The sequence below is a fragment of the Gorilla gorilla genome, chromosome 14 (assembly GCF_029281585.2).
Source record: "Gorilla gorilla gorilla isolate KB3781 chromosome 14, NHGRI_mGorGor1-v2.1_pri, whole genome shotgun sequence".
NCBI classification, from domain to species: Eukaryota; Metazoa; Chordata; class Mammalia; order Primates; family Hominidae; genus Gorilla; species Gorilla gorilla.
The window spans coordinates 110,337,206-110,363,653 of NC_073238.2; the positions used below are offsets into that span (position 1 = coordinate 110,337,206).

The 26,448-nt window shown below is 42.2% G+C and overlaps 1 protein-coding gene across 4 annotated transcripts in view; it reads right to left on the reverse strand.

The window, feature by feature from the left end:
* DZIP1 (DAZ interacting zinc finger protein 1) overlaps nt 1-26,448 on the reverse strand; it is a 63,905-nt gene that overhangs the window by 27,345 nt on the left and 10,112 nt on the right. For all 4 annotated transcript variants that reach the window (XM_004054651.5, XM_055360597.2, XM_055360595.2 and 1 more), the window contains exons 6-13: nt 25,080-25,167; nt 21,840-21,964; nt 16,613-16,774; nt 14,178-14,315; nt 11,739-11,801; nt 3,517-3,657; nt 2,931-2,979; nt 957-1,013 (exon numbers count right to left, since the gene is read on the reverse strand). In XM_004054651.5, the coding sequence (XP_004054699.5) occupies nt 957-1,013; nt 2,931-2,979; nt 3,517-3,657; nt 11,739-11,801; nt 14,178-14,315; nt 16,613-16,774; nt 21,840-21,964; nt 25,080-25,167 (823 nt within the window). The remainder of the gene's footprint in view (nt 1-956; nt 1,014-2,930; nt 2,980-3,516; nt 3,658-11,738; nt 11,802-14,177; nt 14,316-16,612; nt 16,775-21,839; nt 21,965-25,079; nt 25,168-26,448) is intronic.

A 26,448-nucleotide genomic window follows, 5' to 3' on the forward strand; every position in this document is an offset into this window, starting at 1 on the left:
TTTGGTAAGCTGCTGAAGATTGTTTGTTTATTTGAATAATTTAGTACTTGACCTTTCTGTCCTCTGAAATGTGTTTTTTTCCTTCATTTCATAAGATGTAACTTCAGCATCTCTTCCTCTCTCAACCCTACTCTGGGCACTTAAACTCCTCTCCTCTCCTTAACTACCGCTTAACTTCTTCAGCTTCAAGAAGCCTCCAAGAAGACTGAGAGGTTAAAACCATCAGCATTTTCCAGCCAATAGTGCCAAATTCCAAAACACGCTCAAGAACGTCCTTTGGTCACTACACAGTGCTCTCGCAATCCCTGGGCCCATGTGCGTGGTGCTGTCTCTCTGTGCTCAGCCTCAGCCCATACTCCTCTCACAGTCAGATCCCTGCGCACATGGCACGGGTACCTGCCCTTACTCCTTCCTGAATGGAAGCAAAACTATCTCAGCTATTTAGCTAGTATTTTTAAACAACCATCTGTCAGTTTCTCAACTGTAAAGATTATGTCCTTTTGGTTTACTGCAGAATCTTGACAGCTCCGGGAGATAGAGCAGATGGCCAGGCTGACCACAAGTGGGGACAGACAGGCCACCTGTCAAAGCCTGCAGCAGTAAGAGTGTCAGCAGTTTCAAAGTGTGGTGACACCACACACAGTCACACAGTGTATCACTTTGAGAAGTCTACAAGTATAAACTAAGGTGATGCCAAGGAATTTTTAGTCATCCCTTTTTAGACAAATTGTGAAATAATAGCTATAGCTAATCAAAATCACCACAACATCATGTGGATATTTGTAGTCTTGGGTTTTAGAACTAGGTCAAAACTAAGAATCAAAATAAATCATTATGTGATCTCTAAATACATTGGTTTTCAAAGAAAAGTCTCTAAAAATAGTAAGTAAAAGTTATGTTTTGGTTTAGCATTTTAAAGATACCTTTGGAGCCCTGCATCTATTGTAGGAACTTACTAGGCACAGCTGGAGCAGCTGGCTGAGATTCAAAAGCCTGCCAGGCTAAAGGATTTCCTGAAATGACAGAAAAATAAATGAACAAAAAACATCACAAGCTATGGATTAAATTTTTGTAGCCCTTATACTAATTTGAGCCCCCGTAAGAAACATAAATGAAATGTACCAATATATAGCACATCACCAGGAGAATAAATATGTGTAACATACATCTTTTTGAAGCTAAATTTTCCCCAGAATTACTTTTCAGTCAAATATTTATGATATCTAGTTAATTTTGCAAGTATTCCTCCCTAACCTGAGCTCTTGTTATTTGAAGAAGAGTTAAAGGGAACAACAACCCTCTTTCCCCAACTCTTTATCTCAAAACAAGAGGGAGGAAACCCAGCTCATACACCGCAGTACCACCCCTAGTTGGCATCCCTCAAATAGACAAAGATTCCTCAACAACCTGAGACGTGCAGGAACCAGGACTGGAATCACTGGGAAGAAAACTAGGCAGAAGTAAGACCCTGAACCTATGGCTCCCAGTCTCCCTTCTGGTCTCTTTTTTTTTTTCTTTTGCAAAGTCAGCTCTTGCCCTGGTCTTGACTGGTTTAGTGTGTGTGTGTGTGTGTGTGTGTGTGTGTGTGTGTGTGAGAGAGAGAGAGAGAGAGACAGAGACAGACAGAGAGTTCTTGAATGATATGGAGACAGGCAGGCTATCACTGCCATAGTCAGTAGGTTGTGCATATTCCCATTAAACTTAGAACAAACCTGTAACCCCCAAACAGCCACAGTTGAGAATAACGCAGCAAGCCTTTATAGCACTTTAGAATAATTAAGAGTTTTTTGGTTTTTGTTTTTTAGAGATGTGGGTCTCACTCTGTCACCCAGGCTTGAGTGCAGTGGTGCAATCATAGCTCACTGCAGCCTTGAATTTCTGGGCTCAAGTGATTCTTCCACCCCAGCCTCCTGAGTAGCTGTGACTACAGGTGCCTGCTGCCATGCACAGCTCATTTTTTATTTTTTATTTTTAGAGAAGGGGGACTCGCTATGTTGCCCAGGCTAGTCTCGAACTCCTGGCCTCAAGTGATCTTCCTGCCTTGGCCTCCCAAAATGCGGGCATTACAAATGTGAGCAACTGTGCCTGGCCTACTAAGAGCTTAATATCAATAATAATGGCAAACTTAATGAGGGCTTAATAGGTATATTATCCCATTTAATCCTCATAACAAGCCTATGATGTAGTTACTATTTGCTATGACTTGAATGTCCCCTCAGAAATGCAAGTTGAAATTTAACTGCCATTGTAACAATGTTACACGGCAACAGTGGCAGGAGTGGGTTAGTTATTGAGAGTGGGTTTCTGATTTAAAAAGATGCGTTTGACCCAATTTCCTTTCTCTGTCTCATGCATTAGCTGGCCAGGTGATGCCTTGCACCATAGGTTGACCCTCACCAGATGTCAGCACCATGCTCTTGGATTTCCCAGCCTCCAGAAACTTTGTTTCTTTATAAATACCAGTCCATGGTATGCTATTATAGCAGAGAAAATAGACTGAAACACCATTCATATTCCTGCTATAAAGCTGAGGAAACTGAGGCAGAGATTCACAAAGCTATGAAGTGCCAGAGATGGGAGTTGAACCCAGTATGTCGACAGACCCTGTGCTTTTACATGCATAACTCTGTTTTACAGTGTATAAGTCAAGAGGTAAATGGCTCCTAAGCAGGTATTATGTGCCTAATAGTACTCTGATTAAAAAAATGAAACAACTACATGATAATTCAGATTTTTTAAATTCTTCACCTTTCTGGGTTGTGGTAACAAATCTCTCAAATTAAAATAATAGAGGACAGAGCTACGAAATCAATACAACAAGAAGAATGCCATCTTAGCACACATAAACAAGTGGGGCCCACATTCTTCTGAAGCCCAGTGCAATTGGGGAGGTTCCCCTTGCCGCCAGTACCGGGATCCCATCCACTTACCTTTGGGTTCACTGATACTGTTTAATGGATTACAGGTAAAGTCTTTAATCTGCAAAGAAATACAGTCTTCTAGTGATACATTTGAAATTAGATAGGGACACACACATGGGATAATGGACAGATAATGTTGTTAGTAAATTAACCTTTTCACTAAATTATCCAGGGACATAGGGCATGTGGTCTTTAAAAGCATAGACGCAGAAGTTATTACCCAAACCTCACCATCACACAATATATTCATGTAAAAAACCTGTCCATGTACACCTTGAATCTAAAATAAAATAACAAAAAATCTTTCTTAAGTTGTATTTGGCTGCTTCTCAGAGTAATTACTGAAAGAAATTCTTACTTACCTTCAAATCAAATTAATTTTGAACTTTAACTGTATAAATCTTCAACATATTACTTTTAAATACCTTTTAAAAATGTATTTTATTGCACTAACTTTTACAAGCAATCACAAGGGGAAAAATATTCCATCTTCCTCATCTTATACCACTTACAAATGCTCTAAAGTAAAAACACATGTTCTTAGATAGACTGCGTTGCTTAAAGAAGCACGGTGCCACACTGCCGCCAGACATACCTGCTGTCTCTGAGTTATAATCAGCTCATTCTGCTCCTGGAGTCTCTGCCCTAGCTCTTCTATCCTTTTCTTGTAGAAAACATTGCTTGCATTTAGATCATCTATCATTGAGGTTCGAAGTTTCTCTATATGTGACAGGAGCTGAAAAAAAAGTTAAGAAAGGCATCCATCTGTAAGCTGCATGTCAAATGTCTTCATTCTCCAGATTTCAGGTATACACGCTCTGCCTGTTTTGCTAGCCTGATGCTATCCGTGCGCATCAAGTCGTTGAATAAATCTTTGATCATGGTATATCCTGGCCCTGGCTGCTCTAGGTGCTTCATCTGTGTTCCCAAGGGAGCTCACGTCCCCAAATAGACAACACTGATAATGGGAGCAGCTGAGCCAACTACAGCACATAACACAAAATAACACATGATGAGCAACGATAAAGGATTCAGGCTTCTCCTGCAGGGTGGCTCTGACCCTCAGTACTAAATTTCTCCTGCAGTCCTGTCCTTCCGATTCCCACATGGGCCATCCTAGGCCAGAGAGCACATCTTAATGTTTTTGTTGTTGTTTTTTTTTTTGACATGGAGTCTCGCTCTGTCACCCAGGCTGGAGTGCAGTGGAGCAATCTCGGCTCACTGCAGCCTCCGCCTCGCAGCTTCAAGCAATTCTCCTGCCTCCGTCTCCTGAGTAGCTGGGATTACAGGCCCACACAACCATACCTGGCTAAATTTTGTATTTTTAGTAGAGACGGGGTTTCACCATGTTAACCAGGCTGGTCTCGAAGTCCTGAACTCAGTCGATCCACCCGCCTTGGCCTCTCAAAGTGTTGGGATTACAGGTATGAGCCACCGTGCCCAGCCCTATCTTAATTATTTTATATTCCCAGAAACTACCACAATCCCTGGCCCTCAGCAGGTTCTCTGAGAAATGTTTACTGATAAATGTTTACCGAGAAAAGAGGGGGAATGGTGGGGATTAGAGGGAAAGAGGGAGGGAGGGAAAGAAAGGGAGAGATGCAGAGGACAGAGATACAGAGACACACAGACATAATCATCTTTAGAGATAATGTCATAGAAGATCATAGACTGGACAAATATAATTCAAGAAGAATTTGTTTTCAATAATTGAAGGAAAGGTGCTTAAGGCAATTTCAGTAGTTGTTTAAACACAGAAGGCTAAAAAAAAACAAAGAGGGGGGGCGGCTTGAGGCCGGGTGTGGTGGCTCGTGCATGTAATCCCAGCACTTTGGGAGGCTGAGGCAGGCAGATCACTTGAGGTCAGGAGTTTCAGACCAGCCTGGCCAACATGGCAAAATCCCATCTCTAATAAAAATACAAAAATCAGCTGGGTGTGGTGGCGGGCGCCTGTAATCTCATCTACTCGGGAGGCTGAGGCACTGAGAATTTTTGAACCCAGGAGGCAGAGGCTGCAGTGAGCCAAGATCATGTCTTTGCACTCCAGCCTGGGTGACAGAGCGAGATTCTGTCTCAAAAAAAAAAAAAAGGCTTCATAATTGGGGTGAAGAACATTCCAAGTCTATGTCCTGGAAGTGGTGACAGGGTATCCTGATCAAATAAAGGAGCAGGAAGTATCCGTGCCTGAGATGAGTATATAAGGGCACCTAGACCAGCATTTCCTCATTTGCTTGCTTTTAGAAAATTAACACTCATTGTGTACTAGATACACTTCATTTTGTTGAATCCACACCACAATGTTATGGACACATGTTTTGGCCCCATCGTACAGATAGGAAAACTCAAGTCTAGAAAGGTAAAGTCACTGGCCCTAATTGAGACAGCCGAAGGTGGGCAGAGACCAGACTTAAACTTTCACATGCAAGTTTCAAAGTCAGTGCTCTTTCGGGAGGCCGAGGAGGGAGAATCACTGGAGTCCAGGAGTTGGAGTTCAGCGTGGGCAATGCAGTAAGACCCTGTCTCTACAAAAGGTTTTAAAAATTAAGCTAGGTGTGGTGGGGTTAACCTGTAGTCCTAGTTCCTCGGGAGGCTGAGGTAGGAGGGTTGCTTGACCCCAGGAGGTTGGGGCTGCAGTGAGCTATGCTCAAGCCACTGCACTGTAGCCCCGGTGACAGAGTAAGACCCTGTCTCAAAAAAAAAAAAAAAAAAAAGCAGTGTCTTAGCATCCTGCACAGCCTTGCCTCTGAAATGCTCTGTGCTCCTATGAGGCTGGACAAACACTGGGTGGAACCAATCTAGAAAGATTTTCCGAGTGAAACCTAAAAAGAATCTTTCCTTTCCTAGTGGATACTAAGAACCTCCCCCCAAGGAGGGCATTGTCAAGAGCTTTCACTACATCTTTACAGGTCCCTGGAAAAGTGGCCTCCAAAGCAGTCTGGGAAATGCTGAGCTGGAAAATAGAAGGAAAAGCCAGTAAAAATGTCCAGGCTGCTGGATGGAGGTTTAGGATCTCGGCCTTGATCAACTACTTGGGGAGTTGCTCCAGGCCCCAGGAAGAAAGGAGATGTGGGAATATCTAAGGGATAACATCATTCTTAATAGAGGAGTTAAGAATGAATCAGAAAGGCATGGAAAAGAGTACATGGAGAAAGGAATGGAGAGGGTCTAGGCAAACATAGCCAGAAATTATTTTGAAGTTTGCAGCTCATGAGCCCATTTTCTGTGATCCCATTTCAAGCACTATGCATTTTTCCCTACTGGTCCACATCACCCCATCCTCCCTTCCTTCATTATGTGACCATCTGACAACCTCCCAAGCTCTCAAGAGTCTTCTGTTGGGTAAAAAGGGCATGCTATCGCTTATCTGTGACTGCCTGTGAACTCCTACCAATGTTATTTAAAAAAAAAAAAAATTGCCAAGAATCTAGGTAAATCAATAGAAAGTTGGCAAATGCAACTTTCCCTAAACAGAGAAATACAATATGTGCATTGTGGGAACAGCAGGCACCAATCATGTGGAATAATTAATAGTTAGGTCTCAGGCAGAGATTACTAAACCTGATTGAATTCACCCCTCTGTTAGGGTTTAAGAGCAAAGAAGGGAGAGGTAAGCAGCTTCTAAACAAGCCAAACCAACAGATGAGGAAGGAGTGCAGCCTAGTGGTGGCACAAATCTGCCCCCACATACCCAGTATGTGAGGCATGCGCACCACTCAGAACCAGGAAAGGCCTCACCTTCTTCCTCCTTGACAACTGTCAGTCTTTCTCTCTATCACGACTCGCAATGACAAAGTATAAAAACTGTAACTCGCTTTCTATTCCAGCCAGAGGCCACTGAAATTCCCACAACTGTCTGAAACACAGACAGCTTTAAAGGAGCCAGGATTTTAAAAATGCCTTCCCACCCCCGATTGATAAAGAAGCCTGAATTCTGTCCCTAAATACCAATGCTAGAAAGATGGCTTGAAGAATAAGAGTAGGGATTTTAATGATCTAAGAGCAGTGGTTCAAACCATAGATCCAAAACAGGATAGCCTGGGTGGCTTTTGGTTTGTTTATCTCCAAAATCCATGTGTTCCAGACTTACCTACTAAATCAAGATCTCAGGGAGTGGAGCTGGCCACGTGTACTTTGGAAAAGAGTCTCAGGTAATTCTGAAGTGCATCCCAGGTTAGGGATTACCATGTCAGAGCATCCAAAGTAAAGATCCTGCATCCTTACAGAAAAGCAACCACTTGAAGCTGTCACTGCCTGTTTTCCTTCCCGGCTGGGAGCTTCACAGGTGAGTGCCTGGAGCTAGACAGGCCAGCAGTGTAGTATGCCCTGGAGTACACAGGGCCTGCATTCAAATACCAGTGACCGTGGGCAACACAGCATCTGTCTAAGCCCCTGTGTCCTCACCTGTAAAATGAGTGACAGCATCTACTTCACAGAACTCTTAGAAGGCTTAAGTATATGGCACGTACAAATATCCATTTATTTCTAAATGTTCCCATGAAACCAAAGGTGTGCTGGTTAAATCAGCTTTCAAAAAAAACACCCTGATGAGGAGAAATGTGCACAGCTGAGAGCCAGTATGAGTCAGCTCCAGGACACCAGGACATGAACTGTAAGAACAGGCCACTTTTGCTTCAGTGTAATGCAGGGGGACAAAGGAGAACACTCCTTGCACAGGGGAGCCACCTGTGGTGCAGAGAAACTACCGTCCACTGCTCCTGGGATCCTGCATCTTAGCTGCCATAGATAAAATATGCTGGGAGGTGAACGCCATCGTCCTAACTACACAGTCATTGCCATGGGGGAAGCTCCCTGGGTGCAGGGTGGAAACCTGGACTAGTGTCCTCCCTACAGCAGATGGTGCTTAGACCTCCAGACAACTCTGGTAACCCTGCTCTTCTGAACCCTACAATCAGCCTTTCTCCATCTATGAAAACAAGGCTGAATGATGCCCTAGCTAGACGTCTAGCTACCTTCCACATTCATTCTGCGAGTGTGTAGTGAGTGCCAACCACATTTCAGGCACATGTGTGGATGCTGGGCAGACAATGGAGAGCTAAATAGACAGAGCCCTTCACTCAGAGGGCCAATGACATGATTGGAGAGATAGACAATAAACAAGGAAACAAATAAGCAAGTAAACTATTTAAAATAGTGCTCAGAACTCTGTTTGAGATATGATGGGAATAATAAAGAAAAGGGACTACCTACTTGGATAGAGTGACATCAGGTGACCAGGGCCCAGAGGCCAGAGGCAGTGGGGTAGGCAGGGATCTCAGGGGGCCCTCAAGGTTGTACCCCTGGTGTACACCCCCTGTGTGATGCTGTCCCTTGGTCTGAGGAGAACCTCCATTGTGCTTCTCAACCACAGAATACGGCAAAGGTGAAGGGACTCTGGAGACGCAATAGCAGTCCCAAATCTGTGGACTTTGAGGTTATGAAAAGGAAGATTATCCTGTGTGGGCCTGTCTTATTCAGGTGAGCCCCCTAAAAGAAGTTCCAGGCCAGGCATGGTGGCTCACGCCTGTAATCCCTGCACTTTGGGAGGCCAAGGCAGGTAGATCACCTGAGGTCAGGAGTTCAAGACCAGTGAAACCCCATCTCTACTAAGAATACAAAAATTAGCTCAGCATGGTGGCACATAATCCCAGCTACTCGGGAGGCTGAGGCAGGAGAATTGCTTGAACCCAGGAAGCGGAGGTTGCAGTGAGCCAAGATGGCATCACTGCACTCCAGCCTGGGCAACAGAGTGAGACTGTCTCACCCAAAAAAAAAAAAAAAAAAAAAAAAAGAAATAAGAAGTCCCAGGCCCTTCCTGAAGCGGGAGAATGAAAGCAAGAGAGACACACTCTAGCTGGCCTTGAAGTCAACAGCCATGCTGTGCACTGCTATGGAGAAGGGGTAGCCTCTGGAACCTGATAGTCTCAGCCCTTCAAATAACCACAAGGAACCTCAGACAGGAACATAGCCCAGATGACACTCTCAATGCAGCCTGTGAGTCCCTGAGCCCAGCCAAGCCCTGCCTGGACTCCTATCCCACGGACATTGAGAAGAGAAATACATGCCATCTTCACCCACTCAATTTGTGGTCATTTGCTACACAGAATAGAAAACTCATACTGATGGGAAGGAGGTAGCCATGTGAAGAGCAAGTCGAAGGGCTTGCCAACAATGAAAACTAGGTATAAAAGAGGAAAAGGCCAGAATGTTCTAGAAATTAGCAGAAAGTCATCATAGCTGGAAAGAGGAGGTTCCGAAAGGCAGGGGGCGGGGCAGGGGGGTCAGGCTGAGGCTAGAATGGCGGCCAGCAGCCAGGTTATTTTGCTGGCTCTGTGGAGAGCAGACTAAGGAAGAGGAAGGCTGGAATTGAGGAGACCCACCCTGGGGCCCATTCAGAAATGGAGGCTTAGTTAATGGTAGAGGCAACAGGAAAGTACAGAAGAACTGGTTCCATACAGTGGGCCCTGCAGACAGCCTGGACTCGGGGATTGAGAGAGAAAGGTGGAATCAAGATGAGCATCTGGAGGAACGAGGGTGCCATTTGCCAAGTCTGGGGAACAAACCCAAGAAATTCATCTTAGGCATGTCACACTTGAGAAGCCCATGGAGATGTCGAGTACTGAGCTGGCTACCTGATCTGGAACTCAGAAGAGTTGTTTAGGCTGAAGATGTAAACATGGGAATGATCCACACACAGCCCTAATCCCACTTCAAGAAACTCTCTCTGTTCAGTCCCTAGGGCACTCTGCATTTATCCCATCCTGATTCCCATAGCTGTAGCCTCACTCCTACTCCCTTCTGTACTGTAAGCAGTCTGAGGGCAGGCATTGTTCCACACCTCTTTTTAGCCTTATAAAGTGTAGTACATAGCAGATGCTCAGTAAATATCTCCTAAATTGAACTGCCACATCAGTGATACAATTTTCAATATAAACTACTGTATATGTGTATATCTACAGATATGTGTATTGGGTGTATGTCTGTGTATTATCACTATAAAGTATTTGCATGATGAAATGATATTTTAAATGGAATAGAGGTTAATGATACCAATGCATCGTAAAACCTTCAGAAGGAAAGGAGAATGTTTTGTGGACCACTTTGGTTTTCTTTTTTGTGTGTGGCAGTTTTAAGTTATTAGTTTTTAAAATCAATACTTTTTAATGGAAACAACTTGACCAAAAATTTGTCACAGAATTTTGAGACCCATTAAAAAAGTTTCATGAGAAAAAAAAAAAAGAAAACAAATAAATTATAAGAAAGTAGTAGCAGTGGTTATCTTTGGTATTAGAATTATAGGTAATTTTAATTTTGCTACACATTTCTCCCCAAATGTTATTAAGTGGACAAATATTATGTTTATTAAAAAGGAAAGCAAATATTTCTTTAAAAAATGGCCCACTTTAGTGGTTCCTACTTCCTTTTCTAGCAATGATACAATCTTAAAAGTAGATTAATATCTAACTTTCCCATCAAAGTTCCTCAAGAACTGCAGGTGTTTTGTGAAATATTTTTATTTTTTGTTTGCTTTAGTTTGGCTCTAGTACTGTTCCCAGTTTCTTTTTCTCCCCCCGTCTTCCTATTTGTTCCACTTTGGAGAAATATAAGCTGATAAAATTTTTGATCATCTGAACACACTTCATCCTTGCAATTATACACATACATATTATATGATCTTTTGTCATTTAATATTCTACTAAGAAAGGTAATGTTAGAAAATGTGCAAAAGAGGAAACATTTTTTCCATTCAGAAAAGATTTACAAGAAATACTAAGGTACAAAACACAATTTCAAGTGAAAAAATAAACAGAAGTTTTCCTATTTTAAGACCTTCTCAAATACATCTACTTTAGATGTTTTGCACTAGTGTAAACACATTTTAACACTTAAATTTCTGATGTACTCAGGTGAAAGAGAATCAGTGTCATAATTAAAGTTTGTTTTCATTAAAGCAATTTTAATGTAAACAGTTCTTGCCTTTTTAAAAAATTACTTACATTGCAGTTCTGTGATACAAAAAAATCAGAAACATGTATTTGACAATGAAGAAATGATTAAGTAACTTATGATACATCCAATAAGATCATCATGAAGTCATTAAAAGTCATGATTTTGAAGAATACTTTAAAACTTAGGAAAGGTCTATGATATATAAAGTGAAAAGTGTACAAACCTACAAAACATAATTCGGATGTTGTAAAACTATGTATATATGAGGTTCTACACTTATAGAAATGCATACAAGAAAACTGAAGCAGTGGACAAGAAGGCTGCTGGAGCTGGCAAGGTCACCAAGTCTGCCCAGAAAGCTCTGAAGGCTAAATGAATATTATCCCTAATACCTGCCACCCTACTCTTAATCAGCGGTGGAAGAATGGTCTCAGAACTGCTTGTTTCAATTGGCCATTTAAGTTTAGTAGTAAAAGACTGGTTAATGATACCAATGCATCGTAAAACCTTCAGAAGGAAAGGAGAATGTTTTGTGGACCACTTTGGTTTTCTTTTTTGTGTGTGGCAGTTTTAAGTTATTAGTTTTTAAAATCAATACTTTTTAATGGAAACAACTTGACCAAAAATTTGTCACAGAATTTTGAGACCCATTAAAAAAGTTTCATGAGAAAAAAAAAAAAGAAAACAAATAAATTATAAGAAAGTAGTAGCAGTGGTTATCTTTGGTATTAGAATTATAGGTAATTTTAATTTTGCTACACATTTCTCCCCAAATGTTATTAAGTGGACAAATATTATGTTTATTAAAAAGGAAAGCAAATATTTCTTTAAAAAATGGCCCACTTTAGGCCACTGGTTTCTTAACCTTACCCGACCCTTCTCTTTCTTGTGTTCTTGATGAATAGCTTGAACTCGAGCTGTCCATTTGCTTTCCTACAAAAGAATAAAAGAATAATTTATGTACAACTGTAACAATGAGATCTATGCAATATGGGAGCTTCCCTTTTAGTGAATACCTATGAAACCCAACTATCTATCTGGTAAAATTTTAGCTAGTGAAATAGTTTGGCTCTCGGTCCCCACTCAAATCTCATGTGTTGAAGGAAGGGCCTGGTGGGAGATGATTGAATCATGGGGGTGGACTTCCCCCTTGCTGTTCTCATGATAGTGAGTTCTCACAAGATCTGGTTGTTTAGAAGTGTGTAGCACTTCCCTCTTCGCTCTTTCTCTCCTGCTCCATCATCTTAAGACATGCTTGCTTCCCCTTTGTCCTTCTGCCATGATTATAAGTTTCCTGAGGCCTCTCCAGCCATGCCTCCTGTACAGCCTATGGAACTGTGAGTCAATTAAACCTCTTTTCTTTATAAATTACCCAGTCTTAGGTAATTCTTTACAGTAGTATTAGAACAGACTAATACAGCTGGTATTTTTTAGAATATACACAGTCAAAAATGCTTAAATACATTTGCATCTGGTTTTAATCTTTTACCATAAGGCAGGGGTCAGGAAAAATTTTTTAGTAAGGAGCTAACAGTAAATATCATAGGCTCTGGGGACCAGACAACTTGGTCACAACACAACACAATACAGCTGTGTCATTCCACAACTGTATTTATTGGGACAACAGCCATGGATAAGATACAAATGAACTAGCACTCATAAAATGTTACTGGGACATAGCCAGTAACACTTTATTTGCAAAAGTAGATGCTAGTTTGCCAACCTAAGAGGCCAAAAGGAAACACCAAGGTTTCTGAGGCCATGGGTTCTGAACTGACAACACAACTCACAGGACAGAAACAGAAGAAATTTAGGTGGGACCTTAGGATTTTAGAGCCACATCCTTCAGTTCATGAGCGACCAGCTGTAGTCTACAGCCTGCTGTCAACAGTTCAGTTCAGGACACAGCTCCTGGTTTCCTACCATATACCAGGCACCTCACTGGATGGCCACTGGCAGGCTAAAAGAAGATAAAAAGACAGGCCCTGCTCTGCACGGGAGGCGAGTAGACACAGCCATGGAGAATCCACATATAATGTGTATGTCATCAGATCCCACTTAGGGACTACAGAAATGCTATAGCCTAGAGGCTCAGGAGAACTTTCTGAAAGCGGTACCTGCCCCCCTGGCTGAATACTAAAGAATGAGTAAAAGACAGGTCCCGAAAACTGGGAGCTGCAGGACAGGCAGGAAAGCAGCCAGAACCGAGGAAAAAGACAGAAGGGCATGTTCTCAGAGGCATGGGCTGCTGGGCCGCTGGAGTGCTAGGAAAGCAAAGAACAGAGAAAGATGGCCCAGGGCCCAGAATCCGAAGGACCCTGCGTGCTGGTAGGAAGTCCAGAATAAGGGTCACTGAAGGACTTCAGACAGGACAGGGACATGGTCAGCCTGACTGCAGTGGAGCAGGTAGATTTGGGTCAGGCAGGAAACATGTGAGCACTGAAGCAAGAAGCAGTGGTCCCTGTTTCCAAAGTCTACTTACCTTTTTTAGAATGACCCAGGCTTTTAAAAAAAATCCTGAATTCATAAGCTCTCATCTCTATTTGCTTCCTAGTTTAAAAAAATTGTTCCCCTAAACCGCTGTCACTTCCAAATGAAAGTGATTATGTTTGATAAATGTAACAGATCATCAGCTGGCCAGTTAGCAGTGTGTGTGTGTGTGTGTGTGTGTGTGTGTGTGTGTATTTATTTATTTATTTTTGAGACTGAGTATCACTCTTGTTGCCCAGACTGGAGTGCAATGGCATGATCTCAGCTCGCTGCAACCTCTGCCTCCTGGGTTCAAGCAATTCTCCTGCCTCAGCCCTCCAAGAAGCTGGGATTAGAGGCATCTGCCACCACGCCCAGCTAATTGAGCCGAGGTGGGCGGATCACCTGAGGTCAGGAGTTCGAGATCAGCCTGGCCAATATGGTGAAACCCCGTTTCTACTAAAAATACAGTTAGCAGTATATTTAAACTCTAAAACTAAATCTGGTGCTTCAATATGCCCTTCTACACCTTTTGAAATTGAGAGCTACATCTGAAAGATGAAAAATGAATAGCTAGGTTATACTAACCAATTCAAATTGACTTTATGGAGAGAAGAAACAAAACAGTTTTGCCAACTGTTGTGTATGCTATTTGCCAACAGCAAGCATGTAACAAACACCTCTTATGACTTAGGCATGCTGTAGGAGAAAAATAACAGCTAGTCACCTTCATGGTTACTGAAAAAGACAAACACTTTTTCTGCAGATGACACTCACTGTAAATTACTTCACTAAGAAAAAGGAAGGCATCCACTGCAGCTGTCACCCACTTGCACGTACCTGACTATCAAGAAGCTGCATGACATTATGGAAATCCTGGGGATATGGAGAACGGTCTTCTTTAAACTCGTGTGCATCTTTTAATGTGCCTATGTTGGACTTGATCTGCATATTGGACTTCTGGATTTCTGACAGTTGCTATAAGATAAAATTCAAGCTCAGTACTACAGTTAGACTTTCATAAGATGGAAACAGAGAATAAAATCAGGGAGCACATAGCTGTGTTTTAAATCTGACTGCCCTCTTGGACGCTCCTGGACGCTCTTGGACGCTTCTCCTGCTTCTGCTTCCCTGTGGTTTTACTGGTTTGTTTCTACTGCTTGCTGGTCTTCCTATCAGAATATGTACAGGGTGAAAAAAGGGGAAGGAAAATCTAACTTTCTAATCTTAAACGAGTCTAATTTTTTTTTTTTTTTTGGAGACAGGGTCTCATTCTGTTGCCCAGGCTAGAGTGCAGTGATATGATCATGGCTCACTGCAGCCTCAACCCCCTGGGTTCAAGCAATCCTTCCACCTCAGCCTCCTAGGTAGCTGGGACTACAGGCGTGCACCACCACACCCAGATAATATTTGTATTTTTTTTGTAGAGACAGGGTTTTGCCATGTTGCCCAGGCTGGTCTCAAACTCCTGGGCTCACACAACAATCTGCCTACCTCAGCCTCCCAAAGTGCTGGGATTACAGGTGTGAGCCACCAGGCCCAGCTGGGGCTTAAAATTTTTTATGGGCACTTAATAGGTACCAGAAACAGAAGAACTGAATGCACCTGGTTCTTAAGCTAGTTTAGTGAGAGGCCAACACTGTCCAGGGACCACATCAGTAAATCCACTGGGGACATAACGTTTTTAATTTTACCCTTTTCTTTTGATATTATTCCCAATGTTACTCGTGGCAAAAACCCTCAGAAAACCACAGAAGGTAACACATTAACTTCAAAAACAAAAGGATGGGGGAGTGCACGTCTCCTCTCCTCAGTGTAGGCTGCTCATAGTGACTTCATTTCAGAAAGGACAGCAGGGAAAGGAGGAAAAAAGAGAAAATCTTCAGTGGAGAAACCTGACAAACACTACCTCAGCCAGGTAGCCAAGGTCAATAGCAACAGTTATAAGTCATGCAGATTCGTAACACAAAGTCTCAGACAAAACATTCAACTCTACTGCTCCTGCACAAAAATGCCACAGACAGAGCATAAATTACCAAACATGGCTGTGTTTCAATAAAACTTCACTCATGACACTGAAATGTGAACTTTAATGAAATTTTCCTGTGTCACAAAATAGTCTTCTTTTTTTCCAATGTTTTAAAAATTTAAAAACTGGCTGGGCACAGTGGCCCACACATGTAATCCCAGCACTTTGGGAGGCCCAAGTGGGAGGATCACTTGAGGCCAGGAGTTCGACACCATCCTGGCCAACATGGTGAAACCGTCTCTACTAAAAATACAAAAATTAGCTGGGTGTGGTGGCATGTGCCTGTAACGCCAGCTACTCAGGAGGCTGAAGCATGAGAATCACTTGAACCCAGGAGGCAGAGGTTGCAGTGAGCTGAGATTGTGCCACTACACTCCAGACTGGGCAACAGAGAGAGACTCTGTCTCGAAAAAAATAAAAAGTAAAAATGTAAAAACTATTCTTATGTCACAGGCCATTCAAAAACAGGTGGTATGCTGGACTTGGTTCATGGGCCATAGTTCGCCAAATCTCACACTAGAGTTTAAAGAGTTTTAGGAAAGCCCTCAGGTGAATTCCAAAAATCTCTCTCTATTTTCGTTTATAAAACTTGTTGGTCCCTAGAGGGAGCTCAAGGACCTTCGCTCAGCTCCCTTCTTTTCTCCGTTTTCCCCAAAGAAGACTCAGGTCAAGTCTAACCAGGGAGCTCAGAATTCTTAGCAGGAGGACACTGATTGATTGGCTGCTTTCTAAAGAAGCAGCTCAGGTATCATCTATGCATGAGGCCGGGGCTGTATGGACCAGGGCTGTTCCCATAAGGGAGAGGGGCTCACTTAGCCATAACTTGCTTGCTTTAGAGACCCCACCCGGGCCTGGGTTGAGGAGGGAGCCTGGCAAAGGTTCTTAGCCTTTCTGGGTCTGCTTCTTTCCCTTCCCACTGGACAATGGAAAGTTCCAAAACTCAGGGAGGAGTTTACAGTTCAAGGCTAACCTAACCAGATAAGAAAAGAGGGACCTTCATAGAAGAGGGTCTTCTATATCTCACCACGAGTGTTCTGCACTGAAGTTTAAGGCCAAAGCTCCCATTCTCAGCAAAACATCTCTGACTCACTCTGTCTCCTCTATGCCTCCCTCAAGACTCTCAGGGAGAAGAATGTCTGCACGAGGGTAACATAAAGTAACTGCTGGATCCCCTGGCCTTAATGCCATCCTAACACCACCTCTCAAGGCAATCAATACCATAAGAACTTCTAGGTTTAATACTTACATATTCTAATGCTGAATTCTTCGAAGTTAATTCTTTAAATTCCTTCATAAACATCTCCTTGACTTTTTCCATTTCATCAACTAGTTTCTCCTTTTCTTCTTCTTTCCACCTGTCAAATAACTTCAAAAAGTCTTCCTCTTTTGTTTTCTGCATTTCATATTCCTGAAATTATTTTAATACACATCTTTAAAAGTTCTGGTCTGAAGAAAATAAGCAATATTTAAAATAAAAGTTCATAGCATCACTTCAAAAATGTTAGCTAATATTGCTTATTTCAGTGAGGCTTGTAACAACATTTCCTATCATGGCAGGTCTGTGCACAATGATTTTTCTAAACTAAAGGCAGCACACAGAATCCTCTTGTCCTTACATCCCTTAAAATACCAACACAGACACCCAAAGCCTCCAGCTTTTTGTGTTCTGTGAACTTGTATAAAAGTCATGCCATAATATATAAAATGTAAATATACTTTAAAGAAAACATATATTGAGCAATAAAAGAACATTTCTTGGCACCATAACGATTTGGATAGTGTAACTTCATCCCACCCCCAGAAAATACAAATTCAGATTTACAGGAGCTAGGTTCAAGGTCAGCACTTGATTTCTCAATGACCTTCAGGGTTTTTAAAATCTAAATTGAGAACTTGAACGACACTATATGCCAGCTAGCTCTAACACACATATACAGAACCCTGTACCCAACAATAGCAGAATATACATTCTTCTCAAGTGCACGTGGAATATTTACCAGGAAGACCTTTTTTTTAAGTCCATAAAGTGTTTCTCAGATTTAAAAAGATCAAAATCATGCAAAGATTCTTCTCTGATCACAATAGAATTAAGCCAGAAATCAGTAACAGAAGGGAACTGGAAAAGTAGCAAATACGTGGAAAGTAAACAACATGCTCTTAAACAACCAATGGGTTAAAGAAAAACTCACTAGGGAAATTGGAAGATACTGTGAGGTTAGTGAAAATGAAAACACAACATACCAAGATTCATGAGATGCAGCCAAATCAGTGCTCAGAAATAAATTTACAGCTGTAAGAGCCTACATTTAAAAAGAAGAAAGGTCCAGGTGTTATGGCTACGCCTGTAGTCCCAACAGTTTGGGAGGCCACGGTGGAACGATCACTCGATCTCAGGAGTTTGAGACCATCCTGGGAAACATTGTGAGACCTCATCTCTACCAAAAATTAAAAAAAAAAAAAATTAGGCAGGTATGGTGGTACGTGCCTGTAATCCCAGCTACTTAGGAGGCTGAGGTGGGAGGACCACTTGGACCTGGGAGGTCAAGGCTGCAGTGAGCTGTGATTGTGCCACTGCACTCCGGCCTGGGCAACAGAGAGAGAGTCTATCTCCAAAAAACAAACATAGAAGAAGAAGAAAAATCTTAAATAAATAACCTAGCTAGAAAAAGATGAACAAACCAAACTCAAAGGCAGCAGAAAGAAAAAAATTATGAAAATTAGAGCAAAGATAAAGCAAAGAACAGGAAAGCAACAGAGAGAATAGATGAAGCCAAAATTTGGTTCTTTACAAAGATCAACAAAACTGACAAACCTTCAGCCACCCCGAATAAGAAATGAAAGTGAGGACATGACTACCAATCTTGGAGAAATTAAAAGGATTGTAAGAGAATATAATGAACAATTGTACAGCAACAAATTGGATAATCTAGGTGAAATAGACAAATTCCTACACAAATGACCAGACTGACCCAATACAAAGGAAATTTCAACAGACTTTCAATAAATAAAGGGATAGAGTTAGTAATCAACAACCTCCTAAAAAGGAAAAGTCCCAGACCAGATGGCTTTACTGGTGACTTCTACCAACTATTTAAAAAAAATAACATAGAATCCATAAGAAACGACTAAAGTAATAAACAAAATCAGCAAAGTTGCACAGTACAAGGTCAACATGCAAAAAGCAGCTATATTTCTATATACCAGCAATGAACAATCCAAGAAAGAAATTAAGAAAACAATTCCATTTATAATAGCATCCCAAAGAATAAAATACCTAGAAATAAATGTAACCTAAAAGGTGAAAAAGACTTGTACACTGAAAATTTTTGTTGTAAAAATTGAAGAACACTTAAATAAATGGAAAGACATCCCATGTTCATGGATTGGTAGATTTAATATGGTTAAAATGGCAATACTCTCCTAAGCAATCAAGAGATTCAATGTAATCCCATTCCAATAACCTTCTTTGCAGAAATGGAAAAGCCAATCCTCAATTTCATATGCAACTGTAAGAGGCCACAAATAACCAAAACAATATTGAAAAAGAAAAACAAAGTTGGAAGATGCACACTTATCTATTTCAAAGCCTACTACAAAGCTACAGTAATCAAAGTTGTGTGACATTGGCATAAAGACAGACATACAGACTAGGGGAATGGAATTGAGAATCCAGAGATAAACCCAAACATCTATGGTCAACTGATCTTCAACAAGGATGTTAGGAACATTCAATGAAAAAAGAATAGTCTCTTGAAAAATTGGCACTGGGACAACTGGATAAACCACATGCAAAAGTATAAAGTTGGGCCCCTCTCTCAATCTACATGCAAAAATTAACTCAAAATAGACCAATGACCTAAATATAAGAGCTAAAGTGATGAAACTATTAGTGTATATAAATAACTCATACAGCTCAACAAGAAAAAGGCAAACAACCCAATTAAAGAATGGGCAAAGGATTTGAATAGACATTTCTCCAAATAAGATATATACAAATGGAAAATAAACATGAAGAGATGTTCAATATCATTGGTTGTTAAGGAAATACAAATCAAACTCCGATGAGATACCACTTCCCACCCACCCAATAGGATGGCTTTAATTAAGAAAATAGAAAAGTATAACAAGCATTGGTGAGGATGTGGAGAAATAAGAACATTACTGGTGAAAATGTAAAATGGTACAGCTACTGTGGAAGACAGTTTGGTGGTTCCTGAGAAAGTTAAACATAAAATTACCATATGACTCAGCAATTCCATTCCTAAGTATATAATCAAGAAAAATGAAAACATATGTCCACATAGAAACTGCCACATGAATGTTTATAGTAGCATTATTCATTAGAGCCAAAAGGTGAAAATGAATCAAATGTCATTCAATGGATGACTGGATAAACAAATTGTATATGCATACCTACATACAATGGAATATTAGCAAGACAGACGAAGTACTGATACATGTTACAACTTAGATGAACCTCAAGAACATCATGCTAAGTGAAAAAAGCCAGACACAAAAGGTCACACATTACTTTTTTTTTTTCAGATGGGGTCTCATTCTGTAGCCAAATGGGGTGCAGTGGTGTGAACACAGCTCACTGCAGCCTTGACCTCCCGGACTCAAGCCATCTTCCTCCCTCCTCAACCTCCTGAGTAGCTGGGACCACAAGCGCACGCCACCACACTCAGCTAATTTTTAAATTTTTTGTAGAGACAGGGTCTCACCATGTTGCGCAGACTGGTCTTGAACTCCTGGGCTCGAGCAATCCTCCCGTCTTGGCCTCCCAAAATACTGGGATTACAGTTGTGAGCCACCACACGTGGTCTACATATTTTTTTAAAAAAGATATATACTGAATAGGAAAATTCATAGACATAAAAAAATTCGTGGTTACCAGGAGATGAGGGTAGTAGGAGTGATTATTTAATGGGTATGGGTTATTTTTCTGGGGTGTTGAAAGTTTTGAAACTAGAGAGATGGTAGTTGCACAATATTGTGAATACACTAAACGCTACTGGATTGTACACTGTAAAATGACTGTCTAAAAGAGATGTTGGTATACCCTTGTTCACAGCAGCATCAGTCATGATAGTTAAGAAGTGGAAGCAACCCAAGTGTCCAATAACAGATGAATAAGCAAAATGTGGTATACATACATATACCATGAACTATCATTCAGCCTGAAAAAGGAAGGAAATTCTGGCACACACTACAACATAGATAAACTCTGAGGACATTATGCTGAGTAAAATAAGCCAATAATGACAAAAAGACAAATACTCTATGCTTCCATTCATATGAGGTATCTAGAGCAGGCAAAATCACAGAGAGGGAAAGTAGCTGGAAGGAGGTGGGAGTGGAGCACTGTTGTTTAATGGGTAGAGTTTCAGTTTTTCAATATAAAACAGTTCTGGAGATTGGCTGTATAACAATGTGAATATACTCAACACTACCGAACTGTACACTTAAAAATAGTTAAAATCATAAATTTTACGTTATAGGTATATTACAATTTAAAAAGAGAGAGAAAGAGTGAGCCCATGTGGAAGACAGAAGTCTCTGTCAATGATTCTGTGAAATGACTGCTGTTATCCCTAGAAAGTCACACTTGCTGTCCCCATGGGGGAAACAAGGAAGAGCTGAGCACACTGTCACTCCAACAGTCACAAGGAAATAAATGCTCTTTGATGGCCTTACTCTCTCCATTAGGTACAACAAGGTCAACCCTCTGTTGGACAAACAATGGCATACGTGGTACCCACGGTGTACCCACAGTGACCCACAGAAGTCAGAACTCAATGAATCATGGGCCTCTTTCCTCTTGGGCCCTTCATCACCCCGAGTATCTCTGAACAAGTCATTCCAAGCACCCAATGGGCTGACACAAGGGTCACACAGATGAGAAAAAAGAAAAAAGGAAACAGATCGGAAGCATGAGGGAGACTCAACCCTCTGTTGGTGGCTTTGAGTACGGAGGAAGAGGGTCAGGAGCCCAGGAGTATGGGGAGCCTCACAAGGAAATTAGGAGCAGCCCTCCCTCAATGGACAGCCTGGAAGAAAGTGTAGACCTCTGGTCTACACCTGCCAGGAACTGAACTCTGCCAGCAACCAAATAAGCAAGAAATATTCTGTTCTATAGCCTCTACCAAGGCACATGGTCCTCCTGACACCTTGACTTTAGCCCAGTGAGAATGAGAAGTGTCAGACTTCTGTTCTAAGCAAAATTTTAGAAAGTTAATTGTGTGTTATATGAATTCCACCTCAATTTTCTAAAGGCTTTCAAAAAATAGAGAAATATATTTCCAGTGATGTGCTTTGTAGTAAGATACTAAAGAGTAGATTGGCAATAAAAAATGCAATCATCTTGTCAAATTCACAAACTCTTAAGTGTCCTCTGTTTATTAGAGTCCATGGCATAATTGAATTACATACAGTTAATTGTAATTAAAATACCACAGAATTCTGCCTGGTACCTTGGAGAATCTGACCGCACTGGCATGGTGTGCAGCCTCTAGCTCAGACCTGGTGAGCTGCAGCTCTTCCTTCAATACGACGATCTCACTCCGGAGCTTCTCAATCTGTGCATTTTTCTGATACTCTGTTGCAACAGAAAATCGTGTTAAAACACCATCTCTTACCAAATGTACCTGGAAACTTATGGGGTACAGTCCTGTTGATAACACGAAGGAAACTGTCCTCTTACTTGGGATACGATTACTTGTTTCATGCCACATGAGCCAATTTTTGCTCTTTAGTTTATTTGGAGCCCAGTGTATTTTGGGGCACTGAATTATTTTTTAGCAGATTCTTTCAGCCACTGTGTTGAGGTTGGATTATCCTACAGAGACACATGAGAGCCCTCTTCAGGGAGCAATAATGGTAACAAGGAATAATACAGGGTGCTTTGACCCAGTGGCACTCTGGGCTTTTCTTAGAGGTGCTTGTCTCAATCACAGAAGGCAAGCAACAGCTTCCTCTGCAGGCACCACCACACTGAAATCTCTGTGGTCACCATCCTTTAGGTGCCCGCTGAACTCTTCTGAGGACCCCATCAGTGCTAATACAAGCAGACGACTTGGGGGGCATTCAAAATGCAAACTTGGGCCATAGTCTATCAACTGGGGTAGAAGTGAGGTACTGAAAAGTTGTAAAAGGAAGCAACAAGTGAAAGGAAGAATACTTATGTACATGTACTTACATGCAGATGTACACATGACTGAATGGATGTACATGTGTCTGTGAGTGTAGACATGAAAGGTATGGAAACCAAAGTAGAAAGTCAGAATCTCAAAGATGACCTGAAGAAATAATACTCATTTCAGAGTCTGAAACCCTCTCTGAAACGAGTATGAGTTAGAATAAGATACTGAAACAGAAGAGAAAGAAGGTCAGTTTCACGCTGAAGAATGGTAGATTAATTAAAATATTTCATCTTTCCAAAATATTGCTAAATTTTATCAGTGATTCAAGACTTATTAATGAGATTATTATGCTGTTATTTTTGTTTCTACAAAGCTTAGCTATTTCCTAAGTAATCTATTTAACTGAAATGGGCAAGAATGGAAACAACCTGGCCCAAACTGGAGGGAAATGCAGGTACTGAGTATATAAGCCAAGTACCCACGTCTAGATACTGAGAACATTTAAGATCAGAATGAGGTAGGGCACAGTGGCTCACGCCTGTAATCCCAGCCCTTTGGTAGTCCAAGGGGGATGAATTACTTGAGGCCAGGAGTTGGAGACCAGCCTGGGCAACACAGCAAAACCCCAATCTCTACTAAGAAAAAAAAGAAATACAAAAACTAGCCAGGTGTGGTAGTGGGTGCCCGTAGTCCCAGCTACTTGGGAGGCTGAAGCAACGGAATCACTTGAACCCAGGAGAAGGAGGTTGCAGTGAGCCAAGTTGGCACCACTGCACTCCAGCTTGGGCCACAGGGGGAGATTCCATCTCAAAAAAAAAAATGATAAAAATAAGAATTTCTGTGGGTTACTGTGGCAATCTGCAGGAAGCTTTGATCTGCCCATGGAGAAAGAGCCCTTACATTCTTTGCTTTTGAGAATACTTCAATGCTAGAAAACCTGGCTCCTTGGTAAGCCTCAGAGTCCCCTCCCCTCTCTTGCGTCTTCATTTTGCATACCATCTATATTGTCGGTGGTGCACACCCAAACACATCTTAGTATCTCCCACATCAAACGAAACAATGTTGTCCCTGGGTCTCACATTTCTGTCCAGATGAAGCCTCATGTCTCTGCTTTCCTTCCCAATAAGTGTTATTGAAACCAATGTCTGGATACAGTAGGACCACTCCCTCATGATACTCAGCTCAGCTCAGGGGAATCAGACTTTTGTCCCCATCTGTCTACTGAAGCTGCTGTGCCAAGGTCACCAACAACCGTCTTGACAACAGCCGTCCATTGTCAGTCTTCATCTTACTCTGTACCCCAGCAGCATTTGATATGACTGACCACTGCCTCCTCTGTGAAATACTTTTCCCTTGGTTTCCATGACAACACACTCCCCAGGTTTCCCTCCAGCTTTGCTAGAGACTATTCCTCACTCTCTGCTGCTGCTCTTTCTGAGCTCCTAGCATTGGGAAGACCTTAGGGCTGACCTCATCACTTTCTCTTCTCCATCTAGGTGACCTCAGCCAGACCAGCTCTACTCCAGTGATTCCCAGATTTAAATCTCCAGCCTGGGTCTCCACCTTAAGCTGCAGCCCTTCAGTACCCCTACCTGCATGTCTGTTGCACATGTGATGTAAACGCACCCATGGCAAGTACAAACTCTCAGCTCTCTTCCTCCTTGAAATTGCCTCCTGGCCCTGGCCCTCCATCACAGAAAGCATCACCATTCACCCAAACATGGAGGACAGAAACCCAGGGTCCTCTGTAGCTTCTGGGTCCACAACTTACCTGTTACAACTTCACCTGCCCACCTGCCTGGGGACAAAGCTGGTCCAGGCCCCCGTCTCTCTCACCTCAGCTGCGATTGCAGTCTCCTCCCCTCACTCATCCACTGCTTCCACTGTCGCCCCAACAGTCTAGTCTCTATCCATAGCTAGAAGGGTCATGCTAAGGTACACATTAATTAGATCATGCCCTTCCCCTACCTAAAATCCTCCAGTGGCTCCACCTTACGCATATAAAAACTCCACATTCCAGCCCACGCCTTCACGGCTTCCTGTGATCAGGCCCCCAGCACTTCAGCCTCGCCACACACCATCACCTCACCTATTCTATTCCATTCCACCAGCCCTTCTGTTCCTCAAACACATCATCCCAGCACACCTCACGCCCCTTACAGTCAGTGTTCCTTGGCCTGTGACACACTTTTCTGAGACTTTCACCCCACCTGGAGTCACTCTCTACCCCATTGTCCTGCGCTATGATCTTCATCGCATTTGCCACCATTTGAGAAGAATTACTCATTTGTCTGTTTAATTACTCATTTATCTGTTTAAATGTGTCTCCTCAACCCCCTTTAGAATGTAAAACTTGAAAGAGAGTGGGGCTTCTCCGTTCAGCTTGTGGCTGTATCTCCAGCACCTGGTGCACTGTATGCACCTCCTGAGGGCTCCATATTTACTTACTGAATTGACAGGGACCGTGATGCTTCTTTTAAGAGGACTGGGAAATGCACTGGACCAAGTCTCATTGCCAAAAGAAAAAGGGAGCAGGAAGAAAAGAGCTTTCAAACAGAACTCATTACTCACCAAAACGAGAATTTTCTTCAGTGTGGCGGCGTTGAATGTGACTTTGTAGAAAAGCTTGGTTCATAAAGGCCTTGTCACAAAAATGGCACTGAAAAGGAGAGAGCAACAAATCCAAGTGTCTGTAACGACTGTCGTCCCACTTAATTGCAATTAAAATTCAGGTACCTGGCCAGGCGCTGTGGCTCACGCCTGTAATCCCAGCACTTTAGGAGGCCAAGGTAGGCAGATCACCCAAGGTTAGGAGTTTGAGACCAGCCTGGCCAACATGGTGAAACCCCATCTCCACAAAAAAATACAAAATTAGGTATAGTGGCGTGTGCCTGTAGTCCCAGCTACTAGGGAGACTGAGGGAAGAGAATCACTTGAACCCAGGAAGCAGAGGCTGCAGTGAGCTGAGATTGCACCACTGCACTCCAGCCTGGACAACAGAGCGAGACTCCATCTCAAAAAAAAAAAAAAAAAAATTCAGGTACCTGAAGCACTACCTCTTGGGCGCTTTCTCGCTGAACGATACCATCCTAGCAAGAGATACTGAAAGCATGACTAATAGGCGAGATATGAAACCAGGCTGGGTGCGGTGGCTCATGCCTGCAATCCCAGCACTTAGGAGGCCAAAGGCAGTTGGGGGGTCACTTGAGCCAGGAGTTCGAGACCAGCCTGGGCAACATGGCGAGAGCCCATCTCTACAAAAAGTAAAAATATAAGTAAATAAATAAAAATAAAACCAGGGCATTCCTCCCAAACTGAAGACAAGGCAGTGAAAACTACCTCTTGACAGTTAAAGGAGCCCTTCTGCAGCTTTCTGGAGCCCCTGATGCTGCTCTTGTTAGACTGACAGCTTCCACTCTATCAACAACAACCTGCCCCTGCCACTCCAGCCACACCAGCCTTCTTTCTGTCCTGCAGGCATGCCAATCTCAGAGCCTTTGCATTCATTGTTGCCCCTGCCTGATCTTATCCAGACCCTCCTCCCATGGCTGGCACCTTCTCCTGACATTCAAGATGTCATTCATCAAGCATCTTCCACGCTGAGGATGACAGCATGTCCTCAACAAAATCCTCAAGATCCTCCTGCCTGTCACAGTCTCTGTCACATCACGTAGTCTTCTTTTCATCCTCATACATCTCACTGGCTAATATTTTCACGTTCGTGTACTTCACTTGTTTATTGTCTCCACCCCAGTCCCTCCAGGTTTTAGAATATAGATTTCTGAGGGCAGGGCCTCTAGCTTTCTCCCCAGAACACAGGCTTAATATATGAATGAACAAAAGCTTGGAAGTATAACCTATTAAAATAAATTTTCTGAGAAAAAAGAAGTCAATTCCACATATACCTCTGTTTTTCTACTTTTACACTGATTGAAATTTT